Raw genomic sequence first — 18,673 nt, 5'->3', positions numbered from 1 at the left:
GTTGTTTTGTAACTTTCAGCTTGTAAAATTAGGTTGAGAAAAGTCGGTAATTTGAAATAAGGTGGGAAAAAAAACACACACAGTGCAAATTACTTTACCTTTGACAATTGGCTTTTTTATTTAGAAGGCGGGACTTATTCCGCCATACCATGCTTGGGAGTTTCTCAAATTTTTATAATAATATTATGAAAGAACCGTCTTGTTGTTATATCTAAAATTTTGACTCGGCTCAGAGAGCACAGAGATGATAGCAAATAAGTAAAGCTAACTTCAGCAGTCTAAATTATTATGCAAGCTGACTCGAGATACAAAAAATGCAAAACTGCAAAGTCGCATTTGTCATCCATCACTGTGACGACAAGTTGACTTTTGAAGCTGGAATAATGAATGGATTAAGCATTGCAGTTGGCAAGAGAGAAATAACATGGATGGAACTTTCTTGGCAAGGAGGATTGTGTGCATCACAGTCAGGTACAAGGGAGAAGGTTTCTTACATTAGGTAAGGTTTAGGTTTAATTTTCGCATCTTGTTTATTGACTTGTTAATAGCAATTTGCTGTGGAATATGTGCCGACTGGGACTTCTGGCAGTCTTCCGGGTCCAGTCGGGTCCAGTCGGCACTTGAATAAACTTCTTTTTTGTATGGGTCACTGTACTTGGCCTCACTTCACTTCACTTTTGAATTTTGTAGTTATAATCTGTATTTTACAGATGCATTAGAGTATCATTATGAAACTCGCTATGTCATTAGGACCATACTCTGAACTAGAGGTCTACACGGAGGACCCGAGACCCGAGGACCCGGGACCCGACCCGGGATCTGTATGGGTTCGGGGCTATATTTTAAATGGTCAGCCGGGTCCATGTCGGGTCCCAGTCTATTACTTCGGGTCCCGGGTCTGTTTAACATTGTGTGTAATACCCGAGTCGATTGGACTCTGAGAACACCCGGCCATATCAGAGTCAGTCAGCGTTGTACGTGTGTTGTTTTTGTAACTTTCAGCTTGTAAAATTAGGTTGAGAAAAGTCGGTAATTTGAAATAAGGTGGGAAAAAAAACACACACAGTGCAATTACTTTACCTTTGACAACTGGCTTTTTTATTTAGAAGGCGGGACTTATTCCGCCATACCATGCTTGGGAGTTTCTCAAATTTTTATAATAATATTATGAAAGAACCGTCTTGTTGTTATATCTAAAATTTTGACTCGGCTCAGAGAGCACAGAGATGATAGCAAATAAGTAAAGCTAACTTCAGCAGCCACAGCACTGGACGAGCAAACATAATTATTGTCATCCAAATGGGCAAACAGTCTAAATTATTATGCAAGCTGACTCGAGATACAAAAAATGCAAAACTGCAAAGTCGCATTTGTCATCCATCACTGTGACGACAAGTTGACTTTTGAAGCTGGAATAATGAGTGGATTAAGCATTTCAGTTGGCAAGAGAGAAATAACATGGATGGAACTTTCTTGGCAAGGAGGATTGTGTGCATCACAGTCAGGTACAAGGGAGAAGGTTTCTTACATTAGGTAAGGTTTAGGTTTAATTTTCGCAACTTGTTTATTGACTTGTTAATAGCAATTTGCTGTGGAATATGTGCCGACTGGGACTTCCGGCAGTCTTCCGGGTCCAGTCGGCTCTGTGTCTTCCCGGCTGGGTTCAGTTCAAAACATCAAAATAACAAAACAAACCAAGCCGCACCAAGACAAAGTAAGCGGCACTCTCTTTTGGTTTGGGTATGAAATTTTTGGACCCGTGTAGACCTCTACTAACAAACAAAAAAAATTTTAACAACACCACCACCCTCTGGTCAAAATTTTCAATGAAAAAAAAATGGTAATAGTTTTTGATTATTTTTACCTAGTTTAAGGTTATGATATGGATTATCCCGAAAATATTGATTTATAGCATATTTGTTCGACCTTGCAGTCCACCATTTTGAATTTATTTGAAAATCTACTTTTTTGAACTCCTCCTAGAAAATCGGAACAAATCATCTTCAGACCATGCTGGCAAAAAATAAATAAATAAATAAATAAATAAAAATACGGGCATAGAAAAAATATGTTATCAAAAGCTTTTTGACAGACCAAACCGTTCTGGAATAACATCAATTAAATTGTTGGCATGATGTCAAGCTGATTTTGAGATTGCAAAACTTTGCCATACTAACACCAAACTTTTTATGTATCATTGTCACCTCACACTGACCACACCAATTTGATAATAGCAGCACCTATAGGTAAAAAGTGAAAAAAAAAAAAGTCATAAATAATGTTTGTATTTGTGATTTTTCATCCATTTTGACTAAAATAATCTAAAAATGTCTTTAACCAGTAATTATAGCAGTTGGTCTGAAGCTCCCTGCTGTGCAGGCATGACCCATTGCTCCTTCTTTGTCCTTGGCCCCTAATTGCTGTTTGCAGCAATATTTTTTTCACTGCTTATGATTTGGTAAAATAACACTTGCCGAATTTGTGCTGGTAAGACTAATTACAGAATGAAGTACAGGACAAAGTTTAGTAGGGTGAAGTCTAAGCATTAAAACATACACAAATAAGATTATTCAATATATCCTACAATTTTATTTATTCATTTTTTTTTTTTTTTTATCAACACTTTGTCCCTTGCTCCCTGCTATTTCACAGCTTTCGCAGCCAACCTCTCAGGCTGATAAAAGACTTAAGTTAATAGAGTTTTATTACCTGGTTTTGGGTATCAGACAAAACTCTGCTGACAGTGCTGCTGGCATGAATAGTTGTATCTCTAAAAAAATTATCAGCGTATCAGACACAAACTAACATGTATGCCATAGCTGGCAGGATGGAATAACAGAGGAACTTTTATCTCTATCAAAGAATCAGAGTCTGGACTTATATTGGCCCAATCTAACAAAAAAAAATCTTCATTATTTATGTACAGATTGTGTCCTTTTATTTATATTTTTCCATTAACACTGTGGCATTTGACAGCAAGACAGAAGTTTAACTAATATTTTCATTTCGAAGTACCAATATATGAACTGATGAAATGGAGTGACACTGAAATGACTGTATTAGCTGCTCAGTATTTGAAACTACAGCAAAGGAGATGGTCGGTCAGTTCAAATGGCCATGACAAAGTTCGTATGTACATGACAAAAGAAAATAAAAATATCAAGGCAAAGTATAAAGAGGTGATGGATGCAAATAAAACAAATGTTCATGCAGTTGGACAATCACATTTGGTCCACATTCACCTGTAATTTGAATGTAGCCTTCATTTCACACAGATAGATATTTTCTGGTGCCATTTTAAACTGCAGTCATTGAAAACACAAAGAACATAAATAGGGTCTCACATCTGCATGAGTGTGACAAATAAAAATTTAGTTTTTTGTTACACTGATCACAACATACAATTTTTTAAATTGCTCCTTTTCGTTAAACTTGTCACACTCGCAGTTTATTTTCAGAATGAGTTTGCAAATGACGTTTCAGGTCTCTTTGATATGTGAAACTTATCTTGCACTGAAGACATGTGAACGGCTTCTCTCCTGTGTGAAGTCTCATGTGAGTCTTAAGGTTTCCTTTAAGTGTGAAACTCTTTCCACACTGAGGACAGGTGAAAGGCTTCTCTCCTGTGTGAATCACAATGTGAGTGTTGAGGCTTCTTTTATGACTAAAACTCTTTCCACATTGATAGCATGTAAGACAGTTCTCTCCTGAGTGAATCCTCATGTGGCAATTAAGGGTTTCTTTACATCTCAAACCCTTTCCACACTGACCACATATGAACGGCTTCTCTCCAGTGTGACTTCTCATGTGGGCAGTAAGACTTTCTTTTCGTGAGAAGCTCTTCCCACACAGTTTGCAGCTGTAAGGGTTCTCTCCATTGTGAATTCTCATGTGGGCATTAAGGTTTCCTTTATGTGTAAAACCTTGTCCACACTGAGTGCATTTGTAAGGTTTCTCTCCAGTGTGAACTCTTAAGTGGACTTTAAGGTTTTGTTTTTGAGTGAAACTCTTTCCACACTGTTGGCAAGTAAAAGGCTTATCTCCATTGTGAATTCTCATGTGGACATCAAGGTTTTGTTTATTAGTCAGTCTCTTTCCACACTGACGGCAGGTAAAATAACTGCTAGATTCTGTCTTCTGACCTCTTTTTCGTGAGGACATCTTCTTAGTCTTTGTTGATTTTTCTCCAATCATGAAATCATGTTTCTGGTCTTTCTCTTCCATTTCATTTAGTTTTTCACTCTCCCTTCATTCACATCAATCATCTAAAAAAAAAAACAAAAACAAAATAAAACCACTTAAATTAACCAAACAAACAAACACACATCAAAAATAATATAAAAAATTAAAGCATCTCAACCAACATGCATGCTAGATCCTAATATGCATTAAGCTATGAAAGAGGTGTTACCTTTATCATCAAAATTCTATTATCTTAATATTTTTAATATTTTCTTAAGGACATACCCGAGCTTGCAGTTATCAAACCCCTTATCATCTGACCCAAAATATCTGGTTCATTATAGACCATTCCCAAATCTGCCATTCATATCTAAAATAGAAAAATATTGTCCTCTCAACTGTTCAGTTTTGTAGAAAAACAATCTTTCAGTGATAATTTAAAGAGACTGTGCTTGTTATAAAGTTAAATTTATCTTCTCTTGCTATTAGATCTGTTTGACAACAAGGAACACAACATTATTTTGAATAGCTTGAGAATTATTTTGGCTTTGGTGATCAAGCATTAGCACAGTTTTGGTCCCATCTATCCGACCGCTACCTCTTTGTTTGTGTAAATGAAGAGACGTCTCCTCAAAAACAAGTGTTGAGTGCCACAAGGCTCAGTATTAGGTCCTCTGCTTTTCTCCTTATATATGCTTCCCCGGGTGTATGTTAATAGATTTAGAAGTAGGACCAGTGTCGATTATTAACAGGATTGTGAGAAAATGTTCCTGTTTTTTATAACATATGAGAATTCTTTTTTTTTTCTCGAAAATCAGCATGATTTCAGTTGTGATATTGCTGTTATACAACAATTCAATAAACAAGAAGTTAAAATTAAGAAACTATAGGCTGTGATTGGTAACTTAATATTGGGACAGTCATGGCCTAATGGTTAGAGTCGGACTTGTAACCCAAAGATTGCAGCAGGAATTGTAGCTCTCTTCCACCTTTAAGAACCACTCCTGCATTTAAACAAGGCACCGAACCCCAATTGAACCCGGGCGCCACAACAAAAATGGCTGTCCACCGCTCCGGGTGTGTGTTCATGTTGTGTGTGTGTATTCACTGATGTGTGTGTGTGTGTGCACTTGGATGGGTTAAATGCAGAGCACAAATTCAAAGTATGGGACACCATACTTGGCCATACATCACATCATAACTAACATTTGAATAAAAATGAAGCTGAAATCAGGCTTAAATAAAAAAAGAAAATAGAGAAAGCTGCAGGAGGGCAGACAGAGTACACAAACACCTGCCAACTTCAAAATATTTTCTACCAGTCATTTAAATAATGCAGTATTTGCATTGTTTTCATTATATATATATATATATATATATATATATGCGTATATATATATATATATATATATATATATATATGTATATATATATATGTATATATATATATATATGACGAGCATGGAGTAGCTCCACCAAGCTGTGTTTTATTAGTATTAGTTTTATTAGCATTAACATGTATCCTGTCATGTGATCTCAACATGTCTGTGCACATGAGGTGACCCGCTTCATGTCAAATAAAACTGCTTCAATTAGGACACTCTTATGACATTCTTTTCATTCATGTAGCATTTTAACAAGAATTAAATGTCCAAATTCAGCTTTGAGAATGGAACCAACCTGTTTGTTCCTCAGTATCTTCTTGTTTCACTCTGAATGCTTCTTCAATCTTCATGTCTTCACTCTCCTCTTTAATAATTGCCATCTTTTAATAGTATTTCATGTAGATCTCGGAGTTGCTCCACCAGGTTTTTTTTTTTTTTCTTTTTGAGAATAATTAACAGAAAGATAATGAATCCAAACGTAATCTCTGGGTGAATCTGAAAAAGCTCTCTGGTTCAGTGGTCAGTCAGAGTGACAGGCTATGGCCCTAAATGACTTTATTACCCGTAAAACACTCAAAAGTAGCTAGACACATTAATAAGTCCATATATATGTGTGTATATTTAATATTTGTTATTTAATTATTTGTAGATCGCATTTCTTGAAAACATTTGCAGTTTTTGTGTAGTCATTCTTACACTTGTGTGGTCGTGGTTTTAACCTGCAGGTGTCGTCAGCGTGCCGTGATTTGATTTGAATCATTGTGCTAAGTAACAATTTGGTTCAATTCATTCGGAATTTCAAAAAGCTCCGTTTCTCCTAACAATACATGCCAGAGACCGAATTCGTGTTTGCAACTGCTTCACAAAAATCGTTCATTAATGTTGAATAAAGGATTACAATGTCACATTCAATAACAAATAGTTCATTTTACATCGTTTGTAAAAACTCTACATAGACTGAACGCTTTTTATTGATTTATACACTTTAAACGATTAAAAACCCAAACCTTTCTTCCGCCGAATCACAGGCGCAGGAGCGCGGCGCAGCCATATGTCGTCACATCGCCAGACCAAAATAAAAGTCCTGTAAAGCGCATAGAAACTTACAGTTCGGTAAGGTATTCGGAGTTTTATTATTATATTTATATTTATATTATTAATATATACGTTGTCCAATTATGTGATGAAAACTACCATAAAAATAGTAATATTAATAATAATAATCATCATTTTTATTTATATTACACCTTTCAAATATCACATGCTGTTCAAAGTGCTTTATATAATCAGAAATGACATCAACAAATATCAGATTCTATCAAATTTTGTCTTTAGTCTGTGGCCCTAATAAATGTTTCAGTTAATGTACCATGAAAACTTCATGCCATTGCAGCCCTAATAACCAGGTTATCTTTGTGAAATGCCACCAAACTTTTGGTGATCACATTTCTGATACATTTTACATTTCAGTAAGTATGTAGCCCTGGATACACCTATTTAGTTCAGGCCTAAACTGAGGTAGTGAATGTTACTATATTTACAAGACAACAACAACAAACTGTAATGAAATATGTAAATAACTTATCATATAATATGGTATTTGAAGATAACCAAATGTACCATTTCACAGTAACAAACCTCCTCAATTTATTGTCAGCCATTTCGAGGTCCTGTAAGTTGCTCAGTGATAAACATTGCCTTTTTGCAGGTCTGCAGTCAGAGATGTGATTTGTTAGCAATAATAATAGCTGATTAATAACAGCACCATTTTCTTTCAGATGTTCCAACTGATTATTATGTGCTGTTCTGTTGACAAAGTAAATTGCAACTCTGAATATATATATATATATATATATATATCTACACAAACAACTGACTGTCGTTTGTGTAGATATATTCATATATTTATTATTCAATCAATTTACCAAGGTGAATAAGCAAGTAACCCGCTTCTTCACGACCAGTTTAAAAGTTCTGTGTGGTAGTCACTAGGGGGCGAAATGTGACAATCATATACGAATATAGGAGATTGTGGAGGGTGGCGTTACAGAGAGATGTTTACTGCTGTGGGCCAGGGATCCAGGGACCACCAACAGCAGCCCTTCACTTGGTAGCACCAGAGCTGTGGGGTGGAACAAGCGGAAAAAATAAATTCTTCTACAGAAAATCAAGATCCTCTGCACAGTGGTCAAGGAGTTTCTCTTTCTCCGTTGGCCAGGAGTCATGATTAAATATGATGAAGCATCTCACTGCCTTGCCTGTCAAAACAAACAATACAAAAATGAATATTGATACTTAAGAATTACAGCTCTTTGAACATAGAATAGCCATTAAAGATAGCGTATTACCCTAACAGTTTTGAAACTGTTTAACAGTGGAGTTTTGCATTCTTTGTTGCTGCATATCTGCTACAAATTGCTTAATCTTCCACCCATTTTGGGCCATACTGCCATTGCCACCCCACGGACAGCCTGTTGGGTCAGGTTATTTATAGAGTTGTTGTTTTTTCACACCCAGCACTACCTGTGGTAGAAAGTCCTTTTTTTGGAAACAACATCTCAGACTTGAACTTTGCTAATGACATCTCACATTTGGTATAATGATAATGTGTGTTAAACTTGAGCTTGGCTGACGGTGATGACAGCAGCTTTGCTTTGTGTCATATAAGCATCTCTGCAAAAATTATGCTTTGCACTCTCATTGTGGAACTTTATAGTTTTGTGTGTAAAGTTTGAAAACCTTGTTGCAAATTCTGTGTTTCCTGTAGTAGCTCCACACTGCATACAATACATTTGGTATTTTTTGTACCTTAGCCAGAGAAATTATTGCATCCATTCTCTATGGAAAACATATTTTTCACTCACTTTTCTTTTCTTCACTCCTGCTCTATTTCTAGCTCTGAGTATGCCATCGCTCCTTCAATTGAGCCACTCTCATGTGAAATTTTGCAGACGTATGAGTCAATAGACTGCTTCATCATTAGCACTGAATGCATTTGTATTATTATTATTATTATTATTAATAATAATATTAATAATACAATTTGTTGGTCTATACATAAATTTTTTTTTCTCAAGGTCACAAATTTGAACAGTATAACTTTCTTGCTTTAATTCCGAGGTTTTTGTTTTGTAGATTGCATTAAAAATAACATCCTAAACATCTGGGAAATTAATCAATTCGGTCATGTTAGACATTTACTGTGCATAACTTCCTTCTCTTTTTAGTTCACAAACTTGAACAGTATTACATTTAATTGTTATATAACTTTCATTTTAAGGTTTTTGCTTTATAGATTGCACATTTGTTCATTTTTATGAATATGCATCTTGGTGCATTATTTTCTCATCATAATTTGGCATGTGGTCCATATCTGTTTGGACTTTTTTCCATTGCCCCTTTCTTTTGTCCAGCTAAGTCATGTAGAATTGGACTTGTACCTGCTGTGTTAGAATTGCTTGCTCCCTCTTTTTTCTTTCTTTTTTTTTTTTTTACATATGGCTTCCCAGCGTACACACAAGCACGTTGATTTTGAAAAACAAAATAAGAAAAATTGCAGGAAATTAAGAAAAATCTTCATCTTGTTCAAAAGTTTTCACCCCCGGCTCTCAATGTTAATAACTTTGAAACATATCTATTGTAGCATAACTAAAATTAATGTTACACTTACAAGAGGGTAACAAGGGATTACTTTAAATCACAGCCTGCATCAAGCGCTGCGCAGCTCAAACGATTAGCGTGATTTCTTTATCCTTTCAGTTTTATTTGTTGTTTGATGTTTATCATATGCAACAGAAATGGCAGAGTTTGAGTTGAACAGCGCGGTGGTTGCACCAGTGCCACCACACATAAAATTTAGTCGCACAGGCAGAAAAAATGGTCGCAGTCTGGAGCCCTGTTTCCATTGTATTGCACCTCGATGGTAATGCTGCTGACGGACCCGCTGCTGAGATGACCAAAGGCAATGCTCTTTCATCAGGTAAATTTTCATATGTTAATTTCTGAACCAAATCATAGCAGAAATACATTACATAATTTCCCCATACTTTAGTAATCTCCATGATCCCACACTGTAAAAAATACTGTAAAATTTACAGTTACTAAGACCATACATTTACAAGAGTACTGTAAATTAATAATTACAATTATACTGTAAAAATACAGCACACTGCTGTGCATATATGCTGTATAATTGTTTTTTTTTTACAGCTATCATTGTAAAATTACAGTACCAATGTTTATGAATGAGTGAAATTGTTGTGAAATTCAGTTCACTAAATTAACTACAGTTGAGATTTTTCACTGCTGTGATAGTGTATAAACCTTATTTTGCTGTAATTTTCAGGAGACTTTGTTTTTGTCAATTTAATGTGTAATGTAAAATATTCAAAATAACAGGTTCTCATAAATTTAACAATTTATTTTACAATACTGTCCATTTAACATAAGCACCAGTTTAAACTAACTTTAAATAAACTAACACAAAACAAATGGTCTGAACTGTGCCTACCTTTAAATCGCCAAATCCATGAAAAGGCAAGACATTGCATGTACATTAAAAAAACAGCTTATACTCAAAGAATAAAATAAATTTATGTGTCATTTTAAATCACATTTCCCTTAACTTTTAATTTATTGAAGAGTTAGGGCCAAATAAAATGTTTCCAATAGTTTTACTGACCAACTTTACTGTATTTAAAAAAAAAAAAAAAATTAGATTCTGCATTGTTTGTAGCATTTTTTTTTGCATATTTTTAATAGATTTGTTTTAATAAAATATTTTTGCTAGACTTTTGTTTGTATGAAAACTTTTCCAAAAAACGTCTAATCCTGATAAGCTATCCAAACCTATAAACTTAAAAAAGTGAAGGAAATTTGGATGGCTACAATAAATATTCAGTAAGAGTTTATGCTCTGAAATACCTCTGAATAAATTTGAGTGTGCATGCAGCTTCATCCTGATAAGCAAGGTTTAAGTTGTAATAGGTCGCAAAAAATGCTGCCAGGCCCTCAACAAATGCCTCAGAACATGGATTCACCTGTAAAAGAAATACGGAAGGACATAGATTAATAAGTGTTGTAAAAGTATGGTTCATGGGTAGCACATGTTAACTAATAAAGACACTGATACTATATAACTATAAACTAAAAGATATTGAAGATTGTGGTTACTAATAAGGAGAGAGAGAGAGTGGTTCAGAGACAAAAAAAAAAAAAAACTAGGGCACGGCTAGCTAGCTAGCTAAGAAATAGTGGAGTGAGAATAGAGCTATGAAATATAGAATACAGGAACAGAGGTGGCAAAAACAGAAATAGAACAGAAAGCAAAGAACAGTGTGTAATCCGGTAATCCATCTCTTTCCATTTCGGCTGCAGTTGCTGCTACCTAAAAAAAATAACAAAAGTATTTTGCATTAAAGTTAAACTTTGAAGACATTAAAAATAAAATGATATTACTTACATCAGCTTCAATTAGAAGGGATTCTGTTCTGTCTTTAAAATGGGCCATTAAGAGTCTCAGGATGCACAGGACCAGAGAATTTCCCTCTTGATATTTTGACAGAACAGCATGCATCTCATTGCTTGTTGGCTTTTCTTGAAAAAAATCTCAGAATCCTCTTCCCTTTCCCTTCAATGCTCTCCATGACTCTTTGGGGCAGTGAGATGTCAGTAAACAAATGGAAATGTAAAAAAATACCCTTGAGACAAAACAGGTAAGGCCATGAGTTCTTTAGTTCAGACAGTGGCGGAGGTGGAGTGGCGTTTATATCGCGGCGTTGACGGTAATATCAACTCCATCAACTTGTGAAGTTCTCCTCTAATGGCACCAGACATTTCCATTGAATCAAGTAGTACCATTTACTTGCACTTCTCTTCTAGAGTTTCATCATTTTCTCCTGCAGGAAGCTCCTCTGGCCGCCAGCTGACACAACCATATTAATCAGCCAGCCTTCTTGAGCTTTGACTTATGGTTTTGCGCGATGATCGTAGCTGTTCTTTTCTCCGATGTACTAATGTGTTGTTTCTGTTTACATGTTCAAAATGGGTTTTCACTTGCAAGAGCAAAGAGGCATACCCACTACCTATTTTTGTCCCATCAGCCAGAACATCAGCAAAGTTGTCCGGGTACTGTTTAACAATGTTCTGCACTATAATCTGACACTATGCCTTTGATGGGTTGACTTCATGTTTTTGCTTATTATTGACTAACAACCTTACTAGCTGCCTTCTATCAGCTGGTGACAATCTTTTTTTTATTTGCAATGGCCAACTTAATTCCAGAAGGCATGACTTCCCAAGGGACCTTAAATGTTTCAGCCCCAGGCACAAGATGCTGAAGAGCAAGCAGAAGAATGAGATGGTGTAGAACTTGAAGAACTCTCTGATGCTGGACTTGATTTATCAGAAAGAACTGTGATGAGCGTTGGGAAGTCGAGCAGCTGGATGGTTCTAGCACAAATAACAGACGATATAATACATTTGAAAAATTTTATTGAATGTTCCGTGCTCAACTTAACTTTTATATATATACACTCACCTAAAGGATTATTAGGAACACCTGTTCAATGTCTCATTAATGCAATTATCTAATCAACCAATCACATGGCAGTTGCTTCAATGCATTTAGGGGTGTGGTCCTGGTCAAGACAATCTCCTGAACTCCAAACTGAATGTCAAAATGTGAAAAAAAGGTGATTTAAGCAATTTTGAGCGTGGCATGGTTGTTGGTGCCAGACGGGCCGGTCTGAGTATTTCACAATCTGCTCAGTTACTGGGATTTTCACACACAACCATTTCTAGGGTTTACAAAGAATGGTGTGAAAAGGGAAAAAACATCCAGTATGCGGCAGTCCTGTGAGCGAAAAATGCCTTGTTGATGCTAGAGGTCAGAGGAGAATGGGCGACTGATTCAAGCTGATAGAAGAGCAACTTTGACTGAAATAACCACTCGGTTACAACCGAGGAATGCAGCAAAGCACTTGTGAAGCCACAACACACACAACCTTGAGGCGGATGGGCTACAACAGCAGAAGACTCCACCAGGTACCACTCATCTCCACTACAAATATGAAAAAGAGGCTACAATTTGCACAAGCTCAGCAAAATTGGACAGTTAAAGACTGGAAAAATGTTGCCTGGTCTGATGAGTCTCGATTTCTGTTGAGACATTCAGATGGTAGAGTCAGAATTTGGCGTAAACAGAATGAGAACATGGATCCATCATGCCTTTTTACCACTGTGCAGGCTGGTGGTGGTGGTGTAATGGTGTGGGGGATGTTTTCTTGGCACACTTTAGCCCCCTTAGTGCCAATTGGGCATCGTTTAAATGCCACAGCCTACCTGAGCATTGTTTCTCTGACCATGTCCATCCCTTTATGACCACCATGTACCCATCCTCTGATGGCTACTTCCAGCAGGATAATGCACCATGTCACAAAGCTCGAATCATTTCAAATTGGTTTCTTGAACATGACAATGAGTTTCACTGTACTAAAATGGCCCCCACAGTCACCAGATCTCAACCCAATATAGCATCTTTGGGATGTGCTGGAACGGGAGCATCGTGCCCTGGATGTGCATCCCACAAATCTCCATCAACTGCAAGATGCTATCCTATCAATACGGGCCAACATTTCTAAAGAATGCTTTCAGCACCTTTTTGAATCAATGCCACGTAGAATTAAGGCAGTTCTGAAGGCGAAAGGGGGTCAAACACGGTATTAGTATGGTGTTCCTAATAATCCTTGTGAGTGTATATATATATATATACATATACATATAAGGCTATTAATAAATTAAATTAAATTTTAAAATTGCTTTTATCCAAAGCGACTTACAGTGCATTCAGGCTATCAATTTTTACCTATCATGTGTTCCTGGGGAATCGAACCCCCAACCTTGCCTTTGTTAACGCAATGCTCTACCACTTGAGCTACAGGAACAAACTTTATATATATAAAATATATATATATATACTTTATATATATATAAAAAGTTAAGTTGAGCATGGAACACACACATGCCAACCCTCCAGATTTTTCCTCCCGAAAATCTCCCGGCCCAGTCACAGCCCAGTATTTTGGGCCATCTTTCCAAAGGTAGACCCGATGGTGTTATTTATGCCGAGACAAAGATGGCTATGCTGTTACCTACAAGCAACATCCCGTTCACATTTGCGGATGTTTTCAACAAATCCGTAGAGTGTTGTTGTTATTGTACATAATATGTATGTATAAATTATGTACAAATAAATGAATTATATTCTTCTTTACGTTTGTTTGTGTGTGTGATTATATATGAGCCCCCCCCCTTTTCCCCCCCCCCCCTTTGAATATCTCCCCTAATTCTGAGGTCTCAAGGTTGGCAAGTATGATGGAACATTCAATAAAATTTTTCAAATGTACATTAGTAACAAATAGTATTAATTTTTCTGTCTACTAGAAGAGCAATTAATACCTTCATTTTTCCACACATTTAGTAGTTTGCGATATTGGATAGGCCTGAGGTATTCCATGAGGTCATCTTCTTTCACATAGTGGAGGTCAGCTTTTGTTTCAACAATAATAGCAGTAAGCCAATGGATCAATTTTTCAAGGGTTTCATCAGAGAGACCCGGTAACAAAGAGCAGATGGTGAGTTGTATCTCCTCTAAATTGGACATACCTTAAAAAGATGGAAAAGTGTGGTGTAACACAATCATAGACAAGCCACATGTTTTGAACTCCTGGAGTGGGTAATAATCTAATAGCTCCTCTTGAAGTCAAGTCAAGTCACCTTTATTTATATAGCACTTTAAACAAAAAAGATTGCGTCAAAGCAACTGAACAACATTAGGAAAACAGTGTGTCAATAATGCAAAATGACAATTAAAGGCAGTTCATAATTGAATTCAGTGATGTCATCATGCAGCTCAGTTCAGTTTAAATTGTATCTGTGCAATAATTGGCAATCTAGTCAACGATATCGCTGTAAATGAAGTGTACCCAACTAAGCAAGCCAGAGGCGACAGCGGCAAGGAACCAAAACTCCATCGGTGACAGAATACAGAAAAAACCTTGGGAGAAACCAGGCTCAGTCGGGGGGCCTGACCAGACGAAACCAGCAGTTCATTTCCAGGCTGCAGCAAAGTCAGATTGTGCAGAAGAATCATCTGTTTCCTGTGGTCTTGTCCCAGTGTCATCTGAGACAAGGTCTTTACAGGGGATCGGTCTCTGGGGCTCTAGTTTGTCCTGGTCTCCGCTGTCTTTCAGGGCTGTAGAGGTCCTTTCTAGGTGCTGATCCACCATCTGGGCTGGATACGTACTGGATCCGGGTGGACTGCAGTGACCATCTGATCTGGATACAGACTGGATCTGGCGGCTATGGTGACCTCGGAATAAGAGAGAAATAGACTAATATTAGCATAGATGCCATTCTTCCAATGATGTAGCAAGTACATCGGGTGTTATGGGAAGTGTTCCGGTTTACCTAATTAATGCAACCTAAAAATATTTTAACGGATTTGGATATTCGTAGCGTATTAGTGTGCTATGTGTAAGCTAGGTTAAAGAGATGGGTCTTTAATCTAGATTTAAACTGCAAGAGTGTGTCTGCCTCCCGAACAATGTTAGGTAGGTTATTTACAGAGTTTGGGCGCTAAATAGGAGAAGGATCTGTCGCCCGCAGTTGACTTTGATATTCTAGGTATTATCAAGTTGCCAGAGTTTTGAGACAGTGGAGGACTATACTGTAACAAAGAGCTCATTCAAATACTGAGGTGCTAAACCATTCAGGCTTTATAAATTAATAAGCAAGATTTTTAAAATCTATACAATGTTTGATATGGAGCCAGTGCAGTAATGACAGAACCCTGGCTAATATGATCATACTTCCTGGTTCTAGTAAGAACTCTAGCTGCTGCATTTTGGACTAACTGGAGTTTGTTTACTAAGCGTGCAGAACAACCACCCAATAAAGCATTACAATAATCTAACCTTGTAGGTCATAAACGCATGGATTAACATTTCTGCATTTGACATTTAGATCATAGTCCGTAATTTAGATATATTTTTGAGATGGAAAATGCAGTTTTTACAAATGCTAGAAAACGTGGCTTTCTAAGGAAAGGCTTGCTATTAAATAGCACACCTATGTTCCTAACTGATGACGAAGAATTGACAGAGCAGCCATCAAGTCTTAGACAGCTTTCTAGGTTATTACATGCAGAGTTTTTAGGTCCTATAATTAACACCTCTGTTTTTTTTTCAGAATTTAGCAGTAAGAAATTACTCGTCATCCAGTTTTTTATATCGACTATGCATTCCGTTAGTTTTTTAAATTGGTATGTTTCGCCGGGCCGCAAAGAAATATAGAGCTGAAGTACACAAACATATCTTGGGTCCTCATCTGGCCAAAAGCACACCATGCCTTTCCTGTACTTTGTTCCTTTCAAAGTGATTTTAATAGCTACTAATGTATTGCCTGACTGAAAATCAAAATGATCAATTGATTACTTGATCGCTTTGTTTTAATCATCTGAATAAAATTCAGAGCCTTTCTCAACTGGCACAGAAAGCTGGAAGAGTTTTCCAGTACTTAAGATCATAAACAAATGATCTAAATAAATTTATTAACTATCACATAAGTTTTTGAAGTTGTGCAATTTTCTTGCACATTGCTTGGAATAGGTATGCTTGCTCCCAAACCTCATAGTCCATAAGCAAATGAGTGGTCTATTGTTTTATGAGCTCTGGGTAATGGCACAACTAATGGTGTTTAGGCTTGAGAGGCTTAGAAGGGAAAGACACACACCTGAAATGAATGTATTCATCAATGAGCACTTTCAGATAAGACCTGATCTGCCATTTTTGCTGGTGCACAAATTAGGTCTACAGTTTGTCTCAGAAGCAGAACAAGCTACCACACTTCTGATTCTGGATCCATAATCCAGTGGCCAACAATAACTGCCAGACACCAGTTCTGCACAGCGTGACCACAAAGTTTCTCACTCCCTGAGTAAATCTCAGCTGGTTTATTGGCAGCATATTTTTTTTTATATATTACAAGACATCTATTACAAGATGTCAGCAAATCATCCCTAGACAACTGATCAATCACATCATTAATCCTCAATTCATGCAAAGAAAGCTTTTCTCTGCCCAATGTCATGGATATTTAGAAATTCTTCAACAATGCCTTGAATACAGACACTTTTGTTTTCTGTTGTTACTGAAACTGCAGAAAATAAACTACAAACTAAACTTCACACACCACTGTGTGAAAGTAAAATCTGTTTGTTGAACTAATGTAATCTGGACTGTTTTTATAGATTGCCTGGTTGTATGGTAACAGAAGAAGGCTGTCATTATGTGTCTTCAGTTCTGAGCTCAATCCCTTCACGCTTGAAAGAGCTGGATCTGAGCTTCAATCACCCAGGAGATTCTTCAAGCTTCAAGAGTCAAGCTTCTCTCTGATTCAGATTTAACCATCCAAACTGCAGACTTAACGAGTATGTTGATCAGAAAGAGTCACATTGCTGTTCTTGTGTGCATGTGTGTATGTGTTTACTAATCGTATAATATGTGCAGAATGTAACACAGGTAGTGTTTTATAGTGTGGATCATGGAGGAGAGTTCAGGATTATAGCAGGACTACACAAATGTAGGCCTACACACACACATGTTGGTTCACCTCTTATTATGACTTTACATAAGCGTAATTCTTTTTATTCTTATCTCATGATATTTTCAATATCCTAGCCCCACCCCTAAACACAGCCCTCATAGAAAACGTTCAGCATTATTACATTTTCAAATGTTAGTGATTTGAATTATGATGACAGTTGTATGTTAGGGAGGAAGTGTAGAGGAAGTGGCCTGAAACCTGAATACACAGCACATTATTGCATCCTCATAATGTAGATCAAACCAGTATGCACACACACAAAAAAAAAAAAAAACACTACATACTCACACCTTTAGTGAGTTAAATGTCGGACCCACATTATATTAAATGTCTTTAACTACAATACTGTACTTGCATTTAAATTGTTTTCTCCAATGCACTTATTGTGTACATACGTTTTACAATGTACTTACATTAAAAAAAATAATAATTTCCTGAAATTAGATGTGTAAATAATTTCTGTAAATACATCTGTAATTACACTGTTGATCCTACCCCTACACCTCAACCCACCCTTAAACCTAACCAGACCACCAAAACTGCCCCTAACCTTAACCGTATCCCACCTACAGTATATATAGCAGCAAAAGTGTTTTGCAATTCAGCATTACCACAATAGGTACATTGTACCAAGTTTTTTTTTTTCAACAAGTACATAGTGTTGAAAGACAACTATAACATAAAGAGATCAACAAAAATGTCTCTCTTCTTGTGTTCAGATGCCTGTAACCTCACACTGGATCCAAACACAGCACACACTCATCTCATTCTGTCTGAGGAGAACAGAAAGGTGACATGTGGAAGAGGAGCAGCCACATCCTGAGCATCCAGACAGATTTGATGAGTGTCCCCAGGTTCTGTGTAGAGTCTGTTACTTGAGAGGCTGAATGGAGAGGATATGCTGATATATCAGTGACATATAAAGGAATCAGCAGGAAAGGAGCGAGTGATGATTGTGAATTTGGATGGTGTCTAATGGCTCCTCAATGTCCCTTTCTCAGACTGAAAATCCTGTGACACATTCACTGATTATGCTGGATATTAGGCTTTCATAAATGCTAATAAAATATTGCCCATGCATAAGCTCCTCTGCACTCTGTTGTCTTATGTCTGACACAGCAACCTGCCCCGTTTATGTTTCTGTTTTTCTCACACCTCTGCCAGGTATGAGACCAAATCTTCATTATTCTTTCATCATTTTGTTTTATTCAAGCATTATTTGTCTCTATTCTAGCATTACATAGCTTCCCATCTGCATCCCTTTGATCCCAATATACATTTACCCACATATTATAAAAAGTCTCTCTAGAAAACAAAACATTTTCTTATATTACATGAATTCTTTTTACAAAATGCATCACATAGAGAAGGAAATATAGATAAAGAATTATTAAAACGAGAAGCATGGATTTATAAACTTAAATCATTGGCACTGAATGGCA

General features: G+C 36.7%; 1 protein-coding gene and 1 pseudogene across 1 annotated transcript; both read right to left on the bottom strand.

The window, feature by feature from the left end:
• Window positions 1-2,921: 2,921 nt before the first annotated feature.
• LOC109069054 (gastrula zinc finger protein XlCGF8.2DB-like) lies at window positions 2,922-4,249 on the bottom strand. Its single transcript, XM_019085751.2, has one exon. It carries the CDS (start codon window positions 4,222-4,224, stop codon window positions 3,436-3,438), a length of 789 nt encoding a protein of 262 aa, XP_018941296.2. The 5' UTR covers window positions 4,225-4,249; the 3' UTR covers window positions 2,922-3,435.
• Window positions 4,250-10,474: 6,225 nt separating this feature from the next.
• On the bottom strand, window positions 10,475-14,229 carry LOC122147147 (annotated as a pseudogene).
• Window positions 14,230-18,673: the final 4,444 nt, after the last annotated feature.

This window comes from Cyprinus carpio, chromosome A13, assembly GCF_018340385.1.
Source record: "Cyprinus carpio isolate SPL01 chromosome A13, ASM1834038v1, whole genome shotgun sequence".
NCBI classification, from domain to species: domain Eukaryota; kingdom Metazoa; phylum Chordata; class Actinopteri; order Cypriniformes; family Cyprinidae; genus Cyprinus; species Cyprinus carpio.
Note: the sequence above shows the minus strand (reverse complement) of the source record. Positions and strands in the feature narration are given on the sequence as shown.